The 26,197-nt window shown below is 41.7% G+C and overlaps 1 protein-coding gene across 2 annotated transcripts; it reads right to left on the bottom strand.

Moving 5' to 3' along the window:
- Window positions 1-12,490: 12,490 nt before the first annotated feature.
- Window positions 12,491-18,551, bottom strand: isl1 (ISL LIM homeobox 1). 2 transcript variants are annotated; one of them, XM_038702444.1, is made up of 6 exons: window positions 18,392-18,551; window positions 17,796-17,985; window positions 16,626-16,885; window positions 15,358-15,641; window positions 14,598-14,765; window positions 12,491-13,299 (listed from the first exon to the last, which is right to left on the bottom strand). In XM_038702444.1, exons 1-6 carry the CDS (start codon window positions 18,417-18,419, stop codon window positions 13,183-13,185), a joined length of 1,047 nt encoding a protein of 348 aa, XP_038558372.1. In that variant the 5' UTR covers window positions 18,420-18,551; the 3' UTR covers window positions 12,491-13,182. The 2 variants fall into 2 exon arrangements, with proteins under 2 accessions (XP_038558372.1, XP_038558371.1); XM_038702443.1 differs by having other exon boundaries at window positions 15,358-15,644.
- Window positions 18,552-26,197: the final 7,646 nt, after the last annotated feature.

The raw sequence follows: 26,197 nt of genomic DNA on the forward strand, positions 1-26,197 counted from the left end.
TGTTTTGTAGCGCTGCCACTCTGCCTTGTTTTGCACATTCATGTGAGGAGAGTGGCACGCTGATTCTCCATCTGCTGAATCAGATGGTGTGGATTTAGCCTCCACCAGGCACAAACTAACATTTTCGGCCGCCACGTTCTCTAGCGGCAGCAGTGCAAACAGCTTGAGCGGCCTGTTGCTGCCTCAGACACAAAGGGAAAGCCACTGTTAGCCACACTAACACGCTGCACTGTGTGGGTGGGGAGACAAATAATGTCATCTGATTGCCAAATTGATGCTGGTTGCTGAGAGCAGCACATTCACCTGTTCTGTGAAGAACATTTTAAAGTAGCACAGGTCTGGGATTGACTTAGGATCCGGAGAAAAAAGACTTTGTCTGACCTGTCATTCCATTTTATTCAGCCTCCTAACATTCATCTCAGAACATTTTTAAATGATCCGAATCCTCTTCCTTGGTATTATTAAATCTTTCTGACCAACACTGAATCTTTTTCTTACACACTGCTGAAGGAGCCATTACGACAGGATCAGTCAGGTGTCTCAGACCTTCAGAAGGAATTCTTCAGACCCTTATGTACTCAATTCCCATTTAAATTATTGGCATACGCATTAAGTACATATAACCATGTTGTACAAACTTTCAGAAAGGAAAAATATTAAATGTATTGCACATTATTACACTATTCTACACTGTACAAACCTGGAACTATAGAGAACAGTATACTTGTAGTATACTACAGAAAAATCAAATCAGAAATGAGAGTGTATCGCCTGTACAAGATGAGATATAGTTTAACAGTGTACTGTAATGACACATGAATGTGGAGATACAAATATGTAACATATTTTCAGAGGTTTTCATCGGCTGAGCAGTTTAATGTGTTGTTCTTCTGGTTTCCTGTCAGGCTGTAACATGCTCTGGTACATTTTGCTGCTTCCATGACAGTGTCCGTCTCTTACCCGGAGTAAAAATTGCTGAGTTCTTCATAAATGAATCTGATTTTGGTAAAGAACTTAAACTTTCCTGTCTGCCTCCAGGTTGTAATGTAGCGTTTCTCTCTCTCTTGTTGCCCATACAACATACTAATCAAATCCAGTATGTACCATATACTAACTGCGATAACTGTGTTTTTTTGTTAGTATACATCATATTTGACTGTTTAGTACTACCAAGGATATATGTAATATGTGTGTGTATCAAGTGTAATAGCAGATGCCCAGTGGTTAGTGTTTTTCTTTGTCTGTAATCTGGTTGGTCCAGCTTGTATGAGGGGCGTACACGAGCCATGCCTCTGGTATTATGAAACACGTTCTTCAATTAGTATTGTGGAGTATACATACAGTATTAGGGATGTTCTCAAATCTGATATTTACCAAAGCACAAATAATGCAGTCTATCTGAATGAGGTCAGCATTATTTGTTTAGTGAAGCAAACACAGCTACTGCGCACTGAAAATGACGCTTCTTCTTCAACAGGTGTTTTGGCATGTTTAAGACCTACAAATCACTTATGCTTTATATTATATATTCCAGAGCCAGAGATGGGGACTCGTGTTTGAGACCCGGATTTGTGTCCAACTTAAGTCACACACGTAACTTCAGACTCGACTTGAGACTCGTCCTCATTAGATAGATATGAGAAGATTATTTATTAGATACTTTATTGTCTCCGAAGGGAAATTTGTTTTGGACTCTGTCCATTCTGCAACTTTACAGAGAAAATACAATACAAAATACAGAAATAAACATCTTTCAACACATACTCTCATGCAACACAACACATGCTCTCATATACATTAGACAGGTACCTATATAGACTTAGACTCAACTCGGACTCGAGGTGCGGGACTCGTGAACAATGTTTATTTTTAGGAAACGTCTGATGAGCGTGCTGTTATTATTCCCCTCCCTGCATTACCTATAACCATCAGCTGGTTATAGCTGCACGCGGCCACATATGAGAGAGAACAACAAACACAGGCAGCTGCTCCACCATTCATCATAAACTTTGGCATTTAAACTTCATAAAACAAGGCCCAAACAAAGAAGCGCTGAACGCAAAATAGGTTAGTAACCTGAGGTTAGTAAACATGTTTAGTTCACCATTGGCCATCTAACGTTAGCTTGCTTCTTGCTTTAGCTACGACCTATGGGAGGTTTACTTCATTATGAAAAGATGAATGAGCGTTCGTTTACTTACCAAACTTGTGGCAGTCGATTAACATAATCATTAACATCCCACTGGTTGCTGTCAGCGTTAATTATTAATGCTGGCTGCAAACAGGTTACAGGTTTATTATTGGTAATGCTAAAGTTTTATTTAGTTAACATTACACTGGTTTGAGAGTCTGGGGTGTGTTGACTTACAGGAGTTAAGCTGCCATTAATTGTAGATTTGTTAGGCTACATGGTTGTGCTCTCTGTAAGTGAAAAACAGGTTACAGGTTTAATGTTGATCATGTAATGTTACTGTTTTATTCAGTTAACGTTACACTAGTTTGAGAGTCTACGGTTGGTGTTGACTTACAATAAGTCAACTGTCATTAATTGCATTGCACATTACATGGTTGGGTTCTGTAAGTGAAAAACAGGTTACAGGTTTAATGTTGATCATGTAATGTTACTGTTTTATTCAGTTAACGTTACACTGGTTTGAGAGTCTACGGTTGGTGTTGACTTACAATAAGTCAACTGTCATTAATTGCATTGCACATTACATGGTTGGGTTCTGTAAGTGAAAAACAGGTTACAGTTACAGAATTCGTTATAGCCATGCAGTATTATAAGCAGCCTGGATTGAACGCCGCAGGTGATACAACATTCGTTATAACCACGAGAGACTTGAGACTTGACTTGGACTCTTGCTCAGAGAATGCAATAGGCTTCTGTGCATTGGACAGGTGGTTCAGCCCCGCTGCCCTTCCAGTCATGACCCCCTAACGAGCCTGCAGTGCCTCCAAAACTGGATTTCCCTGTGAAAGCAAGTGTGTCTTTAAATATGCATTGTCATTGTATAATAATTGTGTCCTGTGTAAATAGGCAGTAAGATAAGAAGACAGCCAATCATTAATTGATTACTGTTGATGATTGTTCGTCTGTGCAACTTCTGCCATGTAACACTGGCTGTCCTTAAATATATCTGGATGTGAAATAATATCACACTGAGGATTTTAGTGAACAGTTTGTGAAGTTAGAAAGCACAGTGTATGTGAGAGAGAGAGTGTGTGAGTCTGCGACACATATTCAAATACAGACTCACACATCCATAACTGCATGGTTACAGTGCATGGAATAATGGAAATGCCTACTGAGCCAGAAAGCATTAATGCATGGCAGTCCCAGCCCACTGGCTCCCTAAGATAATGATTAAGGTGTATCTCTGTTAAATTTTTAATATGCGCTATCTGCTCTGGACATCAGCCAACAGGGTTAAAGTAGAATTGGTTGTTTCCATAGCTTTCCATATACATCCCTATATCATTGGTTACTGATAGGCTGTTTGTGTATGTGTGAGTGCTGTGCTCTAAATGTTCTCAAAATAGATTTTGCAGCGTTATACAAGCCACTTCATTGGCAGTACAGAAATGCACAGGTAAGGAAAAAAACAACAAGCATTTCTGGACATTTATTTTTCCATTTTCCGTTTTCCATTGGCACTCTATTAAGGCTTAGTCAGTGGCTCTGAAGTGTAAATCTTTAAAAACAGCTTACAAATAGATCGTTTCATTTTCAAATAAAGGCTTCATAATTTCCTAAAACAGCTGCTCGGTGTATTTTTTTTAGCAAACATTACTCAAAGAGGAAGAAATGATGCATTTTTTGGGGACTAGATTAATCCACATTCGGTGGCCCTCTAAAGCACCTTACGACACCATGGGCCAGATGCAAAAACTCCTTATGCACAGTTCTCACTGCACCTTCCGTTTTTAAAACTACCAGTTTATGTGTGTGAAATGTGTTTTGTATATCTAACCCCACACTGTACGTGTTAGTTCATTCATTGTTGGTTTGAGTCTCTTGGGATGAGATTTGTTGACCAGAAGAAAAATACAGTACATCACAAGACTTACCGTTTAACTGGTAACTCATGCTGACGTTCAATATAGGGATCTCTGACAGCTGTTCTCTGTTTCTTTAGTGCATTACATTACCTTTATAAGAAGATGATGGTCTTAATTTTGGTTTGTATCATACAATCTGTATGTCTTGAATATCACATTATAACCCATTTCAACAACAATATGCTTGCAAGAATTAATAATTTCTAATAAGTAAGCATGACCAGATTTGACTTCTTCCATTAAAATAATACATTTTTCATAGTGTGACACACCTAGAAACTCCATTATACTTGTCAGTACCCATTCTTGTTCTCTGAAATGCAGCACAGCCCAAATCCAAAAACTAGTGTTAGTGAAGCCCTGTCAGATGGTGTTTGGGGCACTGGTAGCAGACCACATTGGATTTGTGCTGCCTTGGTTTCTGAGATGCTATCTGCGTGACGACTGGGGGCTCTCTAATACCCTGCAGATGCATTCAGACAAACAGCTTCCGGTTACTGCTGGTAAATTTGACTGAACTGCTATATTATAGCAGCCTAAGCATGTAGGCCTCAAGATAAAACTTTAATAAAAACATTAAAGACAAAATGAGCCATGTTCAGAACAGACGGGTCTAATGCAGACAGGTAGTATTCACTTGGTGCTGCACACTCTGAAAACATGCCAGGTTTAAAGGAGCAGTTTCCCTCCTGGGTTAACTTTCTTTGCTCCAAAGATTGTTTCATGTGATGCATCTATGCTCTTTTTATGTTTATAGAAGTAAAATGAGAAATACCAAAACTGTTCAACAACCTCATTGTCTTATAGTTTTGATCAACATAAGTATATGTACCACTCTAATCAGCACAGTAAGTGTTAAAAAACAATCAAAGGGGCCAGGAGTGCAAAACAGTATGTTGCCTCAGTCAGTCCCTACAGGATTTTGCGGCCTTTTCAGTGATTGCTGCGCTCTAAAATGATTTGGCGGCAGCTTTTCTCCAAAATTGCGATCAAAGTAGCAATGTTTTGGGGCGTTTTTTGTGATACAATTGTGGTATTAAGTGAAAACTGCAAGATAGATGTGATTTTTTTAACTTTAGAATATAGCTGAATCATTAAACAGTCCCACCAGGATTTCACAGGCCTAACACTAACCTTGCATGTTTAAACCAGCTTACCTTGATTCTTTCAGCGCTTGAAATTGACCGGGATGCAGCAGCCTGTTTCAGTGATTTGTCTCGTCTGACATCCTCCATGCCTTTCTGCCACTCTATGTGTCAATCACAATTTCTTTTATTCGACCACAATGCTGCACATTTTGCAAAACAGTTTACCCTGCTGTGGTAAAGAAGATCGATTCTGTTTTTCACGGTCCTTTTTTTTGTCTGCAAATGTGAGACGATGGCATTCCACATGTACGACTTCTAAACAAAGAAATGACAAACTGACGTATGACAATGTTTTGCAGGCGCTGATTGGTCAAATTTGTGGAAAAGCAGGGGTGATTGGTCAAAATTGAAGGTTGCGCTGAATTCACGGGGATTTGTTGAATTTGTGTTAATAGCTGCGATCGCGACATCGCAAAATCCTGGAGAGACTAATCAATCTCCTTACTCATTTTCTTATGTGATGAATTATCATCATTAAGACAAGCCAATCAGAACTGCCCCTAGGTCACATAGAAAATGAATAATCACGCTGGGTGTAATCCTCATAATGTATTCCCACATTTCGAGTTTGACTACTGGATTATTTATGGATACTAAACACAACCTGCGAATATTCGCCCTTACTCTGGTTTACTACAGCGCTGTGAACCCAAAATAAACATTCTGCAGTGATTTCATTACAATAAACAGATCTATGGGATGCTGAAATAACTACATCATGATGCCAATCTGTCAAACGTCTTCATTCATGTTTGTCAAGTCTTTCTGCAACATGACAAGCAAACATCAAACAGGGTTATGCTATGCTAACTTGTTTCATAGTAATGTACACCCAATGACTGGAATCAAGTAACAGTCACATATGTACAAGTAGTATCACAGAGCTCTATGTAACACAATATTTGGAACAGATAGTCAAATTAAGCTGTCTAGCTCTGATTCCTCTTTTGCTCTGCCTAAACTGCTGCTGCTGCACGCTCAGTGACAGTATCACTGCTGCTGCTTACATGAAGGTAAATGAATGGTGAAATGTTACAGGGAATGACATGCTAATAGCCAGATGCCAAATATTTCATATATATATAGTTCATAGTCTGTATTTACATGTTAATATAAACTGTGATTTGGCTGACTACACAGTTCCTCTGGGTATTGTGTAGGAAACTGAACATCTGAACAGATATTCGGGGGTGGCGATGGCGCAATGGATAAGACGCCTGCCTTTGGTGTGAGAGACCCAGGTTCGCGACCTGGGTTCAATCCCCCACTGTTAACCCCTAGTTGCTCCAGAGGTGCATGACCTCTTACATGTATAGCAATTGTAAGTCGCTTTGGATAAAAGCGTCAGCTAAATGAGTAAATGTCATTGTACCTTTAAGGACACTTGGAAATTTGGTTCACCTTGTGCTTCCTATTGTGAACATTAGAGATTTTATTGACATAAGGAGCTAAATAGAACAGATACAAGCATTGTCACGTGCATTCAACTCCTTACAAAGTTTAACTGGTGGGCTTTTGGGAATCAGGCGCCAGATTTCTGAGAGGGCTAGTTCCCTTGCTCATTTCCCATCCCAATTCAATGTGGTCTCATCCAGAGACCCACAATTGTTTCCTTCAGCCTGCCCAAGGTACAGTGCTGCTTTTGTTCCATCCCTCCATCAGCTCTGAATACAGTCCCAGAGCCAGACAAACCTGTAGGGTATGTTATCAGGACTCTTTGTCCTGGTTCTAAGCTTCCCCTGCCCAGATCCCATCCATACAAGAGAGGAGAAGCACAACTGCAGGAAGAGAGTCTGTCTCTGCATTTTCCTTAGCCACTGTGTGGAGGCTCAACAAACTCAGCTAACATGACTACTGCTTGACAGTTTTAACACATGTTGATAATGATAAATGATAAACCTGATTCCCTAGAGGCCATGCGGACTTTGGACAATGTGAACTTGATCAGGGCGTTTCATTTGAAATGTTTCCTATAAACTCTGCCTTTTCCAAAGCACACCATAGTGTTAAAGATTTCCTACCAGACAGGCAGCTGTTACCTTCTATTCACTTCATTATGGCTACTATCAAAACTAATATGGTAAAGTACCCTCCCTCACTTCCTGGAGAAGGCCAATGGCATACAAATAACCATGCAAGGTAGAAATTAGGGCAGTTGGAAAAATCTCACTCAAAAGTAATGATAAAAATGTTGACAGTATGACAAAATAGAGGCACGGTTTTATTTGCATGAGTTCTTTATCAGTGCTGCCCATTGCGAAAATGGAAACAGGTCATTTCTCAACGAGAGCAATGTAGAGAACATATACAACACATACAACTGCCACTAGCTGCCATTTGTCATTGCATGAAATCCCATGCAACGTGTTAGCTACTGTAGCCATCATCAAACATGTTTTCTTGCCCTGGTTACTGGCTTGTCAGGATCCACCCTACTCTGCTTCTGATTGGGTAGGGGTTTGTAAAGTAGTCCTGTGCATGTGAAACTCCCAACAAAGATCAAACAGAACTGAGATGCTTCACTCTGTAGATAAAACACAGGGTGAAAAGAGGAGCTGCAGCAATGTGCAGTATGACATAAAATATGGTGTTTTTTGAAAATGAAACCATGTAAACCTGTTCTGGTACAACCTGAAAGTGAGCATAATGTGACTTCTTTAAAGGGCAGAGTCTTGATACAATGCTTCACAAAAAAACGTCTGGAGTTTAATCTGCTCAATCTGACTTTCTGAGTGAAAGTGAATAAGTTATGGTGCAAAATGCAAAGCACAATCAAGAGCGTTGCCTTCAGTGTGTAGAGGGCCTGGTGAAGCACTTGTGGTATTTTCATGGTCAGTCATTTGTTGACATGCTCAATTCAGTTCAATTCAATTTTATTAATATAGCGCCAAATCACAACAACAGTTATCTCAGAGCGCTTTTCATAAAAGAGCAGATCTAGACCGTACTCTATGATGATATTTACAGAAGCCCAACATAGATTAATGCGATCTATGTTTGCTTTTGTCTGACAAGCTGCCTCTGGTGGCATGTTTATTATGATGATTTTTTATCATGCCCCTTGGAGTCTCATACAGACACACCAGATATCCTGTATGAGATTCACATGGGCTGCCAGAAAGCCTTTACGAAGTCAGATGATGTAGTATGAAGTGTGAGAAATTCTGTGTGGGCAGGTAGTCAGGATGAGTGGGTCCAACAAACACAGGACTTTCACCCAGAAGACCGTCCCGTGTGAAACCAAAAAGTCATGTTACAAATGTGACTTACATATCAAGTATGCGTATTTTCACTCAAACCATGATCTTTTCCTAAACGTAACCAAGTAATCTTGGTGCCTGAACTGTTAACCCCAATGTTATAAAGACGTCTCATGCAGATGCTAAAGCGTGGGCTACATTGGGCATCTGAATGAGACACAGAGTGGCATGACAATTTGTCGGTATTTGACGACCTGGGAATGAGAACGGGCTGGGATCTAAGGTGGAAGATGCACGAAATTGATATGGACTCAAAACTTCATCAGGAGGAGGAGGCTTGTGGTGGATGGATGGGTCAACAAAGTGTGCAGCTTTGTCACAGGAGACTGCTGTTCGTTTCCTACCCATAGTTTCTTTTAACCATTACTACAGCGGTAATCAAGTAGTTATTTTAGTCACTAAAGCTGAACGGGGTACTTATTTTAACTCAAACCATGACATTTCCTCAACCCTACCCAAGTCATTTTAGAGTCTAAACCTGAACCAAACCTTAGTCAACATTTAAATGACTATATGTGGCTCTAATAAACTGAGAGATAAGACCTACAGGATGGAAGCTGGTGTGGACGACAGCTGCTGCTGAGAATAAGATATTTATCTTTGCTTTTGGAAATTATTGCGGTGCATGTAGATGTTTTTACTGGCTGAAAAGTGTGGACTGAAAGTGAAACAGACAAGAAAAGCATACATAAAAAGGGTTCTGTGTGGGTGCAGAGGTGTACCGTGCAGTGGGCTGTTGACCTGCTCTGAGCAGCAGGCAGAAGGTGCAAAATACAGTGACTCTTGACACCAAAATTACAGTGCATTGCTGGATTGCTAGTGACACTCCCCCCACTGCACCTCTCCGGATGGCGAGACATGGAAATACCAGACAGACAGGCACAGTGTGTGGCATTTTCCTCAATGTAGTGAAAATGCCAGAGGCAACACACCCTGTATGAAGATGAAGCCCTCTGTCCTCACTCAGTCTCAGCTTGTTCTAAGCTTTCCCGTCTGTTCCAGCACGCTTGCAAATCTTGTCTGATTGCACAAATTTGTTTTGTGCTCGCCCAGTAGTGTTTTTCATTTGTGAATTCAGTGACGATGCTAAAACCCTGATTCACTGCATAGTCCCCAGAGTTGGTGATCTAGTCTTAAAATCAAATACTCAACAGTACCAATTGAATCTGGCAGTACTGGCACTTCTCATTTTGCCATCATGGGTTTCCATACTTCTTAAAGCGTACCATCACCTCCTGGTAAACAGTGGGAAGGATAAGTCTCCGAGTAGAAACTTAACCAAGCCAAGTGGCAAAACTGACCTAGCTGAAATGAAATAACAAACCTTCTATTATAATTACCCTTAATATCATATTCACTAGCTCTTATGTCCAATTAAAGGCATACTGTATTTTCTGTTGGTTTTCTTGATGTCTACCTGTGTTTACTGAACAGCTACATAAAAACAGCATATATATTGTACACTAAAGTTCCGGCTATGAAGGACATTTACTATATTTCATTGTTAAAAATAATAACCTGCATCATAGTTGTATACTCATTTCTGAATTTGTGTTTTTTTGCAGAGAAGTCCATTTCAGATGTGATGTACAGAACTGAAGTTATCTAGGATAAAAGCCGCACGTTGAAAAGTTCTTCTCCTTCTATTTTCTACTGAAACACCTACAGTGTGCAGTTCTCTGGAATCAGGCAGACCATTGGAAATGTGCCAACATAGTTTCAGTCACAAGTGGACTTGTTATTGTACTGCATTGTAACAAATATGCAGGCGATCCCAATGACAATGTGATATTTAAAGCGCATTATCACAGGAGTAGAGAAGCACTGGGGGGACAGCCCCACTTCGTTTATGCACTCTCACGCTAGACTCAAACATATTTTCAGTTTGCCGTTGATTCCAGCACAGTGCAGTAGCTATGAAAAGCCTGCAGTAAATGACTGTTGCTTATGACCTCATGACTTTGGAGAATATGCTTTGCTGTCTGTTAGCCTGTCCCCTCTTCTTTCCCCAGTGATGACCTCACTGACCATCCCTCTCTTAAAGTCCCCGATGGCAGCAGCACTGTTACTGTAAATGTAAAGAAATTAAAATGATTGTCTTTAATCCCATTTCAGATGTCTTTTTTTCCCTGCCATGCAGTGGAATTTGTATTTCATTATATCAGCTTCAGTTAAGCTATGACCAAAAACAGCTGTTCCTTTTTTAAATTTCACTGATATTTACCATTTACATTTCAAGGGCCATGTTCAGTTCCTTGAGGGAAAAACATTCCATTACTGATCACAGGGCTGGAGGTTTGATCACCACCTCCTCCTGCCCACATGTGTTGGGCAAGGCACTGAACCTCTGCTCACATGGTTGACCCTGACATCTGTGGGCAATTTGTTGTGTATTGATGGCAAATGCTCTTTTTCTCAATAGTTATAATGGAGAAATATAAGCTGTACCTAAATGATCACAAATAGAATTAGGTCTTCAATATGTGCTAGATTTTAAGAGACCCCTCATGAGTGCATTTACCTGCAGAAGGACAATTTGACTTTTTTTAATGAAGTGAATATGTTTTTTTAAAGACGTGACTACTGTGGCTATAAATTCTGTTCCAGGTAAGATGCATGGCACATGGCTTTTTGGAATATGCTGCTGCACAGAAAACTCGTGGGACAGGAGGTAGAAGGACGCACTGTGGAAAGAATTCAGCAGCATTAAGCAGAGCAACTGCGACAGAATGACGTCGGTAACCTGTGTCACTCGCCGTGAAACGTCATCTTTTCCATATTTCAAAACAGTCTCAAACTTGTGTTCGGTGTCTGCATTAACCAAATGGTTTAAAACAAGGTTGATGCATTCCACAACACCGGCCTCCGCAGAATCCTCAATGTCTGGCCTAACACGATCTCAAACGAGAACCGGCATAAAGTCACAGGCTGGGCTGCAAAGACATAGCTGATGCCACCGGAACGGATCCCCAAAGTCGCCCTCAGATGTTCACCAAAAGGGGTGGAAGACCAAAAACAACTGATGCAGAGCTGTCGGAGATGGGTCTCTCATAGGACAGGGCCCCAGTTGTGCCCCAGCCGAAGACAGACTCCGGTGGCAGAACAAGATCGTTGCGCCCTCATGTCGACGAGGGTGATTATGCAATTAACCAAATTACAGATTTGTAATGTTTGAGATGAGGAATTTTAAATCCTATAAATCTGTCATGTCACACACATCAAGAAACCTGCTCTTTGACACACACCGAAACGTTGTCTGGTCAGGTACACAGACAATCACACTATCTGCTTTAAAAATCATAAGGTAATTTTTTTACATACTGGTGGTGAAAATGACGCAGAGGATCAGCACGGGCCCACAAACTGTCATCATCAAATTGTGACAAACATGCTGTTTTTTAAAAGCTGAAGAATAAAAACAGAAATGGCATTGATATGAAATATCAAAATCAAAAAAGCACATATGAAATTCTTGTATTGAATAGAGAGGCCGGGCACTTAAATCTAAACACTCTGTGTCTAATATGTATATTTATCTCGGAATCGGGGTGGAAAGTATTCAGCTCAATTTGTCTTAAAACATGAAAACATGGCAATTATTGCACATTATTTTCTTGTAAAAATGAAGACAGATGACGGCATGAGAAATCTAGATAATGATATTTCCTTCTAAACATTTCTTGAAACGGATTTATCAGTTTGAAATAACTGAATTTCCCTGTCATATTTGATAACATTTTTTTGAACAAAGCAGATCTGGAGTCAGATGTTTTGTTAAGATCAGTGGAGTTTGTCCTAAAACAGCTAGTCTGTAGGTAACCCGAGACAGCATCTGCACCAACAGGTGCCATTCAACAGATCTGATGTTCCATCTCATGTGTAGATATGCACAAAGAGAAAACCACTGTAAAGATAGTCACACTCACGTAATTGTCCTGTTTTGTATTATTATAATTATAATTATTATTAAAAAAACATGAAACATTGACTTGTGATAGAAAATCCACAGACCAAACTCCATCTTTTTTGTTTCTTTTTACTTCAGTTAAGAAAGTTACACAAAAGGTGGCAAATTTGTCGACAATAAATAATAAATAGTTTTTGTTGCACAGGAACAAACGGAACGTTTTCTTCCAGAGCTAACGGTATTTTTAACTTATTATTAATTATACACATCTTTGGGAAAGAAAAAAAATTCTCGGACGGACACTAACTCACACAAATGTCCCACGAAGCTTGTGGCAAAATAGAGGTATACCTTGTTGCAAATGCTTCAGTACTTGGGTCATGAAGGGAATCGTGTAATTAAATGAAGAAAAGCAGTGCTGTTCCCCTCCGATGGTCTATATATGATGAGGTGCGTATCAATTTAAAAAAAATCACCAGTCATTGTTTTCAATTGAAAGTAGCGCACAGCATTTCGAGGCTATAGGACAAAGATGTCTCTCCTATTCAGAAGTCCCATTTATTGATGGAGTCAGGTTCATGTCTTCTCGTTTTGGCAACTGTAACCAGGCGTGTGAGCGTGCAGCATCGGCCATGATGACGCATCCTTCTGTCTCTTCTGGGTGGACATTAGAATGGGTGGCTGTGGTAAAATCCCATGATTGTCTTCACAGTGTCAAAATACAACCAGGGGTTGTTTGGTGCAGTCGGGAGGAATGGGATTGACAGGGGCTGTGTTCAGTTCAGTCCGTCCACGCGGCGTCCGCTCAGGCCTCGATGGGGCTGGATACCATGCTGTTCGGCGTGTCTGGAAGCTGAGACGACATGGACGCTACCTCGCTGCCCGTCGAGTTCGAACCCGGTCCTCCCTCTGAGAAACTGACCTGCGGGACACACCGAGCAGCGGTCAGAAACATCTGGATACAACACAGGGGGGTTAGTGTCAGAGTGAGAGGCACAGACATTACAAACCGCTACTCTGTACATTATTACTGTGCAGTACTTCCAAATCATTCACTGCATCTTTGCCAATGAAAAGGAACTTATTTGTTAACAGCGAATTGATTGAGTTTAGTAATCTTTCACAGAGAACATGCATGTCATATATTACACTGATGGATTCTCTTTTTTACTGAGGACCAGTGGCTGCGTGGAAGGTTTGAAAAACACACATTCAAGCCTCTAATACGCTGTCTCAAAATATACAATGAACATAAAACCATAGGCCCTATTGATGCAGTCAGCTGCTGAGTGCAGTGTCTTTATTCATCCACAGCTGAGATCTTAACCCTGGTCTTCAAATGACAGCTCCCCGTTGTTTACTCAATCCATAACTCACACAATTTTACTTGTCTAAACACAGTTCAGCTTTCCCGCAAATAAATAACGGATGCATCGCGTGTCACATTCCAGTTCTTGTCATAAATGCTAATAATCCAAGCATGTGGGGGGGAACACATGGAGCTATTGTGTGTCCACCTGCAGCCACAGCGCTCCTGTGCTGGAGTTGATTTTGTGTCATGCTGCTTGTGATGGTCACTCCAAAAGAAATAAAACAAACACAAGAAACATGATCCCTGAAAGGTTAAAGCCAACATCTGTGCTGGACGTGCGTTTGCACATCAGGACCATCCCTGATGAGAATAGCTGTTTTTCCCGAGAACATCTAACGCCAAGTTATGAACAGGCCTTCATCTGTCTAAGAATATGAATGCAACAAAAAAGCTAGTGAAGCAGTTGATGACTGGCATCAGTAGTCAAGGGTGCTGAATATGAGACAGACCTAAGAGCTGTAACTCAAAAATAAAAGCAAGGTTTTATAATTGTGTCGGAAACTAAGAAAACATCTGCTCCAACCTGAAACCATCCTGACAAATGTGATGATGCGCATGTCCACGGAAAACATTAATCTGAATAACAAAGGTCCAAAGGAGGACGAGCTAAATGAATTCTGTAAATATTAGTTTTGTAAATATCTCCCCATGATACTATAATTCCTAACAAAGCGTAGCACATGTTTGTATGACCACATGTAAAATGCGGTTTCCAAATAGATAAAATTCGATTTTTTCTGCACAGCAAAGGTTCAGAACAGAAACTGAATGTGTAATATTTCAACTAAATAAATAGCCTAATTTAAAGCATGTGTTCCGTAGTGACTTTGTGAACAAAAACGACGAACCAGTTGTTGGAAGGCCGGCTGGTCGATGTCGCTCTGCAGGGCGAAGTCGCTGAGGACCTTCCAGGGCGGCTGGTAGCTCTGCACCTCCACCGGGTTGGCCTGGATGCCGCCATCGTGCCGCTCCGGACTGGCTGCCACCATCGGGGTTCCCGTCATTCCCTGGATGTTCTGCAAGAGGACCAGTCGTGGTCAGCACCCAGTATTCACACACATCGTTCACTGAGGGTGATTACATGATTACAGATGACAGGGAGTGGGTGGCTGGGGGTGGGGGGTGAAATTAATCCACCAGTCAATCGGCATCAATAAACAAGCAAATACATAAACAGATGAATATGCGCGTGCATGGTGAACACGCGCTGTGTGCTCTGGCGCAGGTTTGACCTCATAGCCCTGCAGGGGCTCATCCATAACACTCCAGACCTTAAAACAAGCCAGGGCCGTTATCAGCCATCAGTTTATGCACACATCCCGACAGAAACCCGGGGACCCTTGCACCGCCCCTGAGACAAATGTGTGATGTGGGACTTTTTGAATCAAATGGACTTTACTCTACAAGCCTGTTGCTCATGGCGTTTAAATAGAAAGCCATTCACTCCGGGGTTAAACATCTTAATAATGCACGAGTAGACAGAGTTGCAACATGTGGGGTCTGACTTTGGTCAAATAATAATAATAATAGCCTACAGTACACGCGTTTGGACCTAATGTGGTCTATTCCATGCGAACGGTCAGAAGGGGGCTGTGCCCGTCCGCTTACCGTCTTGTCATTGGGCTGCTGCTGCTGCAGCTGCTTCATCAGCAAGCTTCTCTTCTTGTCCTTGCACCGCTTGTTCTGGAACCAGACACGGATCACTCGCGGGCTGAGGCCGGTCATCTCCACCAGCTGCTCCTTCATTAGGGCGTCGGGCCTCGGGTTGGCGTTGTAGCAAGTCCGCAGCGTGTGCAGCTGCTTCTCGTTTAGCACCGTCCGGACCCGGGTGGTCTTTTCCGGCTGTTTGTGGACGTGAGGCCGCAGCGCGGGCTGCCGGGCCGAGATTGGTTCTGCTGTTGAGAAAGGACGGGGAAACAACCCAGGGAAGGTAAAATCAATTTATCTGTCTGCAGAGCGGCTTTACCCAGACAGCCCAGACAAAGATAAAGACATTAGGTGGACAGACAAGACGGGCTTATGAGTCTTTTCCAGCTGTACTCATGCATGCTCTTGCAACACATGATGCACAGCTTTGTCAATTATGAGTTTAATCATCCTTATAGACACGTTTCTGACTTATTAACACTGCCAACGTTATATATAGCCTATATTAATATCAGCAAAATTACACATTGCGTTCATCCATTCTGCTTAAAACAGAGCTGTGGCAAAGTGTCTTAATAAACACAACCACACTTCATGGTTTCAACACTCTAGCTTTAAAGGTGCAGCTGTGATTGACTCGTTTGATCCAAGGCCACTGTACATCAAAAACCACCCAGGCAAGCTGGCGATGCGGCAGGCAACTCTTTGCAAGAGAATACCTCCAAGCCCTCCCAGACATGCAGAGCACCAAACGCATCCCGGACCCACAGCCGTGTTTCGTACTCCTCCTCCAGCAGTGATAACTCGGTGCAGGCCTATTTCTGACAGCAGCGCCCACTGTATCTTATCTACCGAGCCCGGCCTGTGGCTGGTAGGGTATGCACAAAAGAAACGCAAAATACAAAACACGTCTACAGGAGCAGAAACCAGAGCCAGTCCAACCGAAAAGCTCCATTTGTTAGATATGGAATAATAATAATCAGTTTCCCCTGACTTCATGACATTTACATCAAAATACACATCAGCACTCTACCAACCTAAACATGTGAGACCCTGCGCCTGAAGTGGCCTGTGAACAGGAAATATCACAGGCCGGTGTCTCACTGAGAGTCCAATTAAGGCTCTGCAGCCTCGGGAAAAGAAAAAGTCACAGCCAGACACGCAGAGCAAGTCAAAGTGTTTGCCGTACCGGTCCTCACTGATCTGCCTCCCACTCCCCGGGACGTTACCTGCCATCTGCAGCGGTCTGGCGGGGTGCAACGGGCTGAGCGGATCTCCGGGGCCCATGCTGGCCCGTTCTACCACGTCGTGGTCGGCCCGACAGAAGAGCCCGTCCTCCCGCAGAGCGAACTCGTCTCCCGGGATGAGCTGCCGGCTGCAGGCCACGCAGCGGAAACACTCGATGTGGTAGACCTTGGAGCGGGCCCGCATCACGAAGTCGTTCTTGCTGAAGCCGATGTTGCATTTAGCGCATTTAATCCCGTATAACCTGCGGGGCACACACACACGCGCGCGCGCGATCAGTTGGACTGCAGGCAGCTCAGTCATTCTGAACTCAGCTCAGAAATGTAATTATGAAATATACAGTATGATCGAAATAACACAATCGATCACTTGGCTTAACAACAACAACAACAACAACAACAATAATAATAATAATAATAATAATAATAATAATAATAATTCTATGTTGGCCTTTTTAATAAGCTACCAAAACGTTTCCATATTCCGTTTATGACTGAAAACAATATTCCATTTATTATTATTATTATTATTATTATTATTATTATTATTATTATTGGTAGATTAGCAATAGGAACACATTCTGTTTATGATACTCAAAATAATAATTTTGTTTCTCTTCTTCTTCTGTATGAATTATTATAGTATCCTACAACTTGAATAGGAATTTTAGCATCAGACAGCAAGTGAAGGCCTGCTCAGGTTGGAATCATTGTTCCCGTGTTGTAATAACACCAAATCAGCCCACTTCACACTTTATCATAAAAGTAGCTCAGATCAGGATGCTTTTGTGATATTCTGCAGGTCCACCTGTCAGAAGCATCACGCTTCTGAGGCCCAGTCTGATCGGAATCATTGATTAATAAATTAGTGATGCAGGCGTCACGTGCTGTTACATGTTTTTAAAATGTAAAAACAAAGACAAATTAATACTGACATTTCTTAGAAGGCTGCTCTGTCTACAAGACGTTGCAGTAACAGTACATATCATTATGATCATAATATTTAATACCATTTAAACCCAGTGAAAACAGGGCTCCGCGTGACTTAAATCCGTCCGATTATCTGATATTGTAAAACACTAAAAGAAATAATAATTCCAAGCGCCGTGCAGCTCCAGCTCCTGTCGTCGTCCCGTCCCGTCCCGGCCGTCCTACCTGATGTAGTCCCGTTTACAGTAAGTCTTTCCGTCCCTGACGAAGCACGTGCAGGACTCGTCCAGGTACTGGCTGCACTCGGCACATTTGAGACAGGCGGCGTGCCACTCCAGGTCCGGGGAGACCCGCAGGATGTACTGGTCGTGGATCTGGTTCCCGCAGCCCACGCACAGAGACACCAGCCGCTTCTCTGGAAGACCAGCAGAGCAGGACACATCACACACATTGTTCACAACTGCCCGAAGTCTCCACTATTACTGTAGCCCATCAAACAGCATTAATGTAGCAGTAATGATAATAATAATAATAATAATAATAATAATAATAATTAGTAGTAGTAGTAGGCCAGTAGTAGCATGTTAATATTATTATTTTTTTCGCAATAGCATGAATACAAAGTCTAAAGAAAAAGGTAACATCCGGACTCAAGGGTTCACTGTTGCTTCTATAAAATTCTATTTTTTATAATAATAATGATTTTTATAGGCCATAATTTTTTTTAACTCTGCAGGCACCACAATACAACTAATTAAACTCTCACATTGTGATGAATTTTAGTTCCAGAAAGGTATCCCAACACCGAGCAAGTTGCTTACTTTTCGGCGGATCGCCCATGTCTCCCATGTCCACAAAGTAAGGCGATGTTAGGTCCACTGTCACAGCGGGCTGCGGCGCCTGGAAGCCTGGATGTGTCCTCCGCTGCCGGGCTGCCGAGCCAGGGGCTGTGCTGTCCGGCTGGGAGAGGGAGTGTGTGTATGTGTTTGTTGCCGGTGTGTGTGGAGCTGTGATCCTGACGAGCGGCGGGGCTGACGTAGGACAGCAGCGCGTCATCTGCATGAGCGGCTGATTGGCTCTGCAGACCCTGACCAGTGCGCCCCCCCCCCCCCCCCCCCCCCCCCCCCCCCCACACACACACACACACACACTGGCACACTTATTGCTGCATATCATTCGTCTTTCAGCTTTGCCTTATTTTTCAGCTGCTGCTGACTGGGCTGTTGTTTACATGGGTTCCATAAAGGAAAACACACACTTCATCTCTTTTATTTAACTTTTAATCTTAACTGAACATACTGTAAGCCTTAGAGTTACATTTTTGGACATACACTCTTGAACATGGTCGTAAAGGAGATGGGTTTAGATCAACAGTCCACAGTTAAACCCTTGAGACATTGCCTAAAAATGCGCACCCCGCTTTAATATTGGCTGCACATCTAGAATAGGGGCACAGCCGCTGTCAATAGACTAGTACCGAAAGAGTTAATGGGTGCCATGTGCTGCTGTCAGATGAAAACCTTGTATCGTCACAGTGTTAACTTTTCAGAATCTCAGAACGCAGCCTGGTAGCACAGTGACATGGCAGTTTTGAGACACAGCGTTGAAAAGCAAACCTGAATCGCATGGGACACCTTTCTAAAAGCCTAGACGAACACATAAGCCATAAATCTAACGAAAACTAGGTCTTAAACATGGACATGCGTGGTTCTGAGCAGAGAGCAGCTGATGGTGGAGGCAGTGGTGACCGGCCGGGACCCGCCGGAGCAGCTCTGACACACGCCAACACGCCCTCTTGTGTCAGTAACCTCCTCACAGCATAACGGCACCGCAGCAGACAGAGGACACCTCTAGCAGTCTTTTTTTTAATTTTTAAAGGGAAATGGAATAGCCTATGTTTAGAGCATCGTGGAAAAACAGGCCTCCTATAAACTTCCCAGCCCTGTGAAGCCAGCAATCACTGTCTCTTTTTTTGACACAGCACACAGGTGTGTTATGAAACAAACGGAAGCATTAATTAGGCTATCAAAAATACATAGAATATTTCCATGGTGCAGCCATATAACATGTAGTAGGCCTATTTCAATACGTAGATATTTTGATTTTTTATTTTATTTGACCAATTCATAACAAAAGTTATCTCACTGTACTTTTCAGTTAGAGCAGGTCTAGACCATACTCGTTGTGACTCGTTGTGATGTTAAACTTCCGTTTTGATTTCCTAAAAGTAAAACCAAGGCTAAAGCATCAATAGAATATTTCATAGTGGCGATTTTCCTGATTGTGTTTAGGTTTTCCTGACAAGTGACCTTATGTGGTGGGATAAATAATGCAGCTCAGAATTACTAAGAATTATTTGATGGACAAAATTTACAAACGTTCAGTGTCAGTGTGCTCCTTTATATCATGAAGTCCTTTATTTGTCATATGCACAGCAATTACAGAGAAGCACAATGAAATTCGTTTTCTCAGGCTCCCTGCAACAAATCACACAGAGAAATGCGAAATACAAAGACATAAACAGTGCAGAAATTAAAAAATAGGAATAAAAGAGAACACATATAATAGAATAAAAATATAAAATAGAATACTGAGTGTGAATGGTGAACAGTAGTGATGTAATTAATAAACTGTAATGTAGACAGGCTTTGCAGGAATCTACTAAATGTATTATGCATAATGACAACTAGTTATGGGCATGTACATAATGGCAATATAGCACCTGTATATAATTTATGTGCTTGTCAAGCGTGAAGGCTACCTGCTAGCTGTTAGGGTTAGCCTCCTTGTGTTGCAACTATAGCAAACTGCAGCTATCATACAAACGCAAAATCGCCGTTTTGCTACAACAGCCACAGTTTTGTCCAAGCGTGTATATGTGACGCCTGCAACCCGATCTCAGGCCGCGTGGCTATTGGTTAAGGGTGGCAACTGCCATACCAAGTGATGATGCAGCCAGCAGCATGTACTATAGGTGTGTTGATGAGGAGTTTGGAGGACACAATGGTCGACACGTTTCTGGTGCTGGAGCCCTGGTAGACTCTGATTCGGCACAATGCCATATGCCAATGGAGCTAACAGCCGTGTCAGTGTATGTGTCTGTGTTGTTGTCCTGAAACACATACTGGGTAGTGCTAAAACAATGAAGTAAAGCCAAAGGAAGGAAGGAAGTAGTGAAGCACAGTAAGGGTGTGGAGGTCAGAGTGGTGGAAGGCAGCACATACAACTTTCATGTGGGAGAGAGGAGTTTGTGTCCTGTAAAAATTCAACTTAATGTTTGCTTTTTAACTGTAATTATGTTTTTTTCCTAATCAAACCAAATGCTCAAAAATGTTGAAAAAGAAAATACAGGGTTTGGCAGAATTGTCCAACACAGTGTCATATCATCACAGAAGTCAGAGACATTTAGACATAGTAGACCATGGCTAGCCTCCCATCTTACACCATTCCATTATATGTGTTCAGTTAGCTGACACTTTTATCCAAAGCAACTTATAATTTCTATATATGTCAGAGGTCGCACGCCCCTGGAGCAACTAGGGATTAAGTGTCTTCCTCAGAGACACATTAGTAAGATATATTGCAGTGGGAATCAAACCTGGGTCCGGGCACACCAAAGTCATGTCTTATCCACTGCCCCATCACCCCCCCAAATACCAAAAGTAGAATACCATAAGTTAAAAGTGCAATGTGTAAGATATAGCCAGAAGTTTTGTTTTCTAGATCTAGCTTAAATATAGTCTTCTCTTGGTCTTAAAGGCATCACAGTTGACTGAAATGAAAAAAATAATGTAAAAACTAGCTATTAAAACCTGATTATGACGTGTGTCATAATGACGCAGATGGGTTACGGAAGTAAAGGCTGGAGTAGAATCGAGTGTTTGAACAGTGTTGTACATACTATATATTATGGTATGGGACAAATGGTGTTGTACCTATGTGCATTCCTGTATTCCTGTATTCTCTCCCTGGATAGCTCTTACTCCCTGTATTTGGTGTGTGTGTGTTTTAATCCCTGCAGTCCACTGACTTCTTTGGAAAGCCTGTTCTGAAAAACTGAGCTTATGAAAGCAGAGCTCAAGTGTTGAAGAGGAAAATCTCAGTGGATGCATCTGAAAGCCAGCACACTGACAAACCTAGTAATGTGTTGCCCAGTGAAAGCTCATTTCCTTCATCACAAACACTGTTGTCACAAGTTCAAACACTGGCGGACCAAACCATGCACCAACACAGCTCTCTGACTACATTTCAAATACTATTGACACATGAAATGTTTATCAAAGTAATTGGCAGCTACAGCAACTTGGACATTTGGGAATTTGTTGGTAAACATTTGTGCGAGGTAATCAGTCAGTAACATGGGACATGGACTGTACTTTTGTAGCGCCTTTCGAGTCTTCTGACCAATCAAAGTGCTTCACACTGACGGTGGAGGCTGCCACGCACAGCAAGAATGGAAAGAACCTAATTCCTCATTCACACACACACACACAGCCTTTGGGGTTCAGTAACTTGCCCAAGGACACTTCAACATGCAGAGTGGAGGAGGCAGGGATCAAACTGCCAATCTTCCAATTAGTGGGTGACCTGCTCTACCTCTTGAGTCATAGTAACCCTGACAATACATCCAATACTTGTACATGTATACTGGATAAAAAAGCTTTTGATTGGGATTTAATTGAGTAGGTATTAAAAAGAAGAACATTTGTCAAATAAAAATATATGAATATATCAGAATAACAAATCACAAATATGAGGGTAAACAAGTGGATAAAAAATAACAGTGAAAAAGAGCTTTTTAAATTTTATGTCTGGCTTATGGCTGATCACAGCTGTGTGAAAACACAGGGAGATGATCTGTTACAGCACTAGTTAAACATCTAAAAAGTGGAATAGCACATACAGCTATAGACGGTAGCTGAAAGAAAATCAACTACTACAATTTGACCTTTACATAAACCACACTAAATGAACTTGGCAAACTCTGGTCCCTTTCGGTCATGTAGTATTACCATATTGACAATTTCACCGGGCAGAATGGTATGACAATCCTGCAAAACCCCAAATTACATTAAATTAATGTTTTTTAACATCCAATATATACATTTGAAATATTCTTTCTTTCATTTCAGCAGCAGGACGATGTAAGTGATCAGATGTCAGTATTCATGGTGATGAAGGAACATGTGACCCAGTGCAGCAGTTTGACTCACTGAATTGTTATTGGACCACAATTGGAGGAAGAAGAGACATCAGACTTTGGAAACTCAATACTTGTTAGTAGATACATTCTCTCTTCACTTTGGTCTTTTTTCAGTAGATTTGCTGACAATAAGAAAAATATAGAATATCATCAGACTTATCGACCAAGGTTGGTGAAAGATCTTGGTTGCAGTCTCAAACTCATCACATATGGACGCCTGGTCCAGACCCCTTGGCGTCGCTTTCAAACGCACTTGGTACTCCTGTAGCATCGTTTAGGGCTTTGAGATCAAGGTCCGGTTAGTCTTTCAAAATAAAAATAATGATATATTACACTACAGGGCTTCCCCCAATGCGTTAATCTATGACACTAAAGGGCTCCCCAGTGCGTAACAAATTGACACCAATGGGTCTTGGCTATGCATCCATTTGTGACTATCGGGGAGTGAGAACGGGTTGTCACGCATCAGTTTGAAATAGATTGTGCTGGAAGCTTGGTGATCTAGTTTGTGACTCCTGACTGCAGGTCATGGTGTACTGTCCAGACCAAGGCTGGATTACAAACCGTGCAAAGCAGACAACTGACTGGGGGCCCCACGCTTCCAGGATCCTCAAAATTCCCAGGCTCACTATTTAGCAATTGGGGTAATATGATTAATTGTGACTTTGTTTGGCAATGTGCACTACTAAATCACAGCCTGACATCAAAAGAACTCACTTTATTTCCTGAAACTCTAGTGTCAAAGTTCACCAAAGTTGATTTCCCTGTTGCAGGTCTGCCCTGGCCCTTGGTGTGATGTATTTCAACACATGCAAAAAACAAATCAAAGCACAATTAGGGCAAGCTAATTGCCAATGATATGCATCTTCAAACATCTGATAATTTTTTAAATCAAGGATTATTTCACTTCCGTAAATACAAATCATTGTGAAAGTGGATGAACCATACAACCATCCAACTACACTGGAAGTGATGAATGGAAGCTTTTGTATGTAACTTAAATTAATTAATTAATTAATTTTTATTAAATTAGATTTTTTATGCTGCTCTGAAGTGAGAAGCATCCAACCATTCGTTTTAAAAGAAGGAAAAAATATACAAAATGTTAGCAAAAACACACGCAAACACTGGTATGATCCTTTGATCGTGTTCTTACAAAGAGAGCTAGTCCTACTCTTATGCTTTATTAAAAAGCTGTTGTTGATGATGTTGTTGTTTGTTTATTTGGGGTGGGTTATTCAATCGAATATCCATGACCATATTTGGACATGTGGACTTCCCTTTCATAAAGGATACATTTCTCATGTTGACCTGCATTTCATGATCATCCTGAATATAGTCCAACATCTCCATAATTCTGTCATATGCTGAGAATATAAAAGCAATAACAAGCGGGCCTTGACCTGGGTGACCTCTCACTTTGTGCTCCTCCCTCCCCGTCCTGATCAGTTTCTCTCAGAATCTCTGAACGATGTCTGTCAAGTCCTTCACCGTCATTTCAGGCCTAACTGGGACATTTCAGCAGACTGTCACAGGCGTAGGCTGTGGATGCTGTCTGTCCAGTGGGAGCCGCCTCCCCTGGGTGCCCCCTTGTGCCCCACAGACCATATGGCCTGGCCTGGCCCCTCTAGATGGGTGAGCTGGTCCATGGACCACCTGAGGCAGCAGGAGCTCTCATAATCACTGGAGACAAGGGCCACTTGACACCAGGCTGACAGATGGTGCTCCAGCACTACTGCTCAGGACTGCTGTTGCTGTGTGTGTGTGTGTGTGTGTGTGTGTGTTCAGATTGAGAGGCACAATAAGGGCAATGATGTGTCAGGGGTGGTTAAACATGATGGTGGCAGCCCGTCTTCCTTTGTCTCTAGGGCAGCTGTAGCCCCGGGCCACGACTCCAGGCAAATTTCATCACATATAAGGAGCAGAGCCTAAACAACAGATAAGCACAATGCTGCTGTGTCCCACCGCAGTATAATGTCATACTTTCCTTCACAAATACAGAATTTCTGTTGCCAGTTTTGCAGTTTTTGTTTAGATAAGATTAGCTTACAATAACATATTTTCTCTTCCGCTATTTGAGTGTCAACTATGTTATACCCCACCCCAAGAAAAGGGAGGACAATTGGCTTGATGCAGAATCAACTAATTTTGAGTTAGTAAATTCCAATTAAAGCTGCTGATAGTGTGTAGATTATCAAGACTAATGGGCGCCATATCTCTGGAAAGAGATACTGCTGTTGAATTTTTTAAAAGCAAAACAATATGTAATCTACCAAACCTCCCTCTGTCACTAGGTTATTTATTGTATGCACATGCCATCACCACACAGAAAGGCACAAGAAGTGGTGCCGCTAAACTGATCCTTCTTGCTGTGAGGAGACAGCGTAGACTTCTGTAAAGTTCTGCTAGTATCTATCAAAATATGCATATCTCTCGACATTTAAATTTGCCCCTCCAAAAGGACAGCGCTTGGCCAAGAATGGCTCCTGAAAAAGACGTAACACTTCTCATTTTTCCTCATGAAACTGACCTTCATGTGTAAAAATGAGTGCCCCTTCAACATAATGTAGGGGATGGCATAGCGAAAACAGCTCTTTGTTAAAACAGCGCAGGGGGCTGTTTGACAATAAAATGCTCCAAAATGTCCAGTCTGAGTAACAGATTAATGCACTCAGATGAAAAAACACTCCACAACAATTTGTAATAATCACAGACAGAATTTTGCTACTCTGGAAACAATTGCAAGCTATAAAGTAAAAATACAGCATTTATGTTACAAAGTGATCTACTATGATCTACTTTCTACTACTACTGTATGTACGCTTGCACGTATTTAATTGGCCAACCTAGCCAGTTGTGTTGCATCAAAAGTTGAGCCTGTTTTGCGCTGGCACCCCCCACTAACAGACTGGCTCCATTCAAATAAATGAGAGGGCTGCTTTCGGTCTGAAAATGACCCATCTCCACCTGGCAACATGTAATGTGGATCAGGAAAGACGTCTGTTATTGCTGTATGTAGAACAAATTATAGAATTTATTCTGAATTATCAGAATGGTAAAGGATCAGACAGGTTCACACTGTGATTGGATCTGACTCCTTCCTGCTATCTGAAGCTGCCAATCAAAATCTTGTACTGCAAAGGTACAATAGGTAAAGTCCACCAGCCCCACCCAGCTACTTTGCTTATTGAGGTGTAAATGGAAAGAGCTGTGATCAGATTTCATTATTCAGATCACATGTCCAAATAAAGATCACAGGTTAGTGCCAGTTGAAAATGGGGTTGAAATCTCAACCCTAGCCTGTTCTATGTGGAACTAAGAAAGTAGGATTACATCAAATTAAAAGCCAGATATAAAGGATAGACTTTTTTGAAAATACAAAGTGAGCTGATGAGGAGGTTCACAGTTAAAGGGTTATTAATTG

Source organism: Micropterus salmoides, unplaced genomic scaffold (assembly GCF_014851395.1).
Source record: "Micropterus salmoides isolate LMB-PRFRI ecotype aquatic unplaced genomic scaffold, ASM1485139v1 Ms_hic_scaffold_7, whole genome shotgun sequence".
In the NCBI taxonomy this organism is placed as follows: Eukaryota; Metazoa; Chordata; class Actinopteri; order Centrarchiformes; family Centrarchidae; genus Micropterus; species Micropterus salmoides.

Coding starts and splice junctions, on each gene's coding strand:
- isl1 (XM_038702443.1), bottom strand. CDS start 18,419: ATGGGAGACATGGGCGATCCGCCGAAAA. Junction 17,986..18,391: donor CATGGGCGATCCGCCGAAAA/GTAAGCAACTTG, acceptor CTGGTCTTCCAG/AGAAGCGGCTGGTGTCTCTG. Junction 13,300..14,597: donor AGCCGGCCTTCCAACAACTG/GTTCGTCGTTTT, acceptor TGTGTCCCGCAG/GTCAGTTTCTCAGAGGGAGG.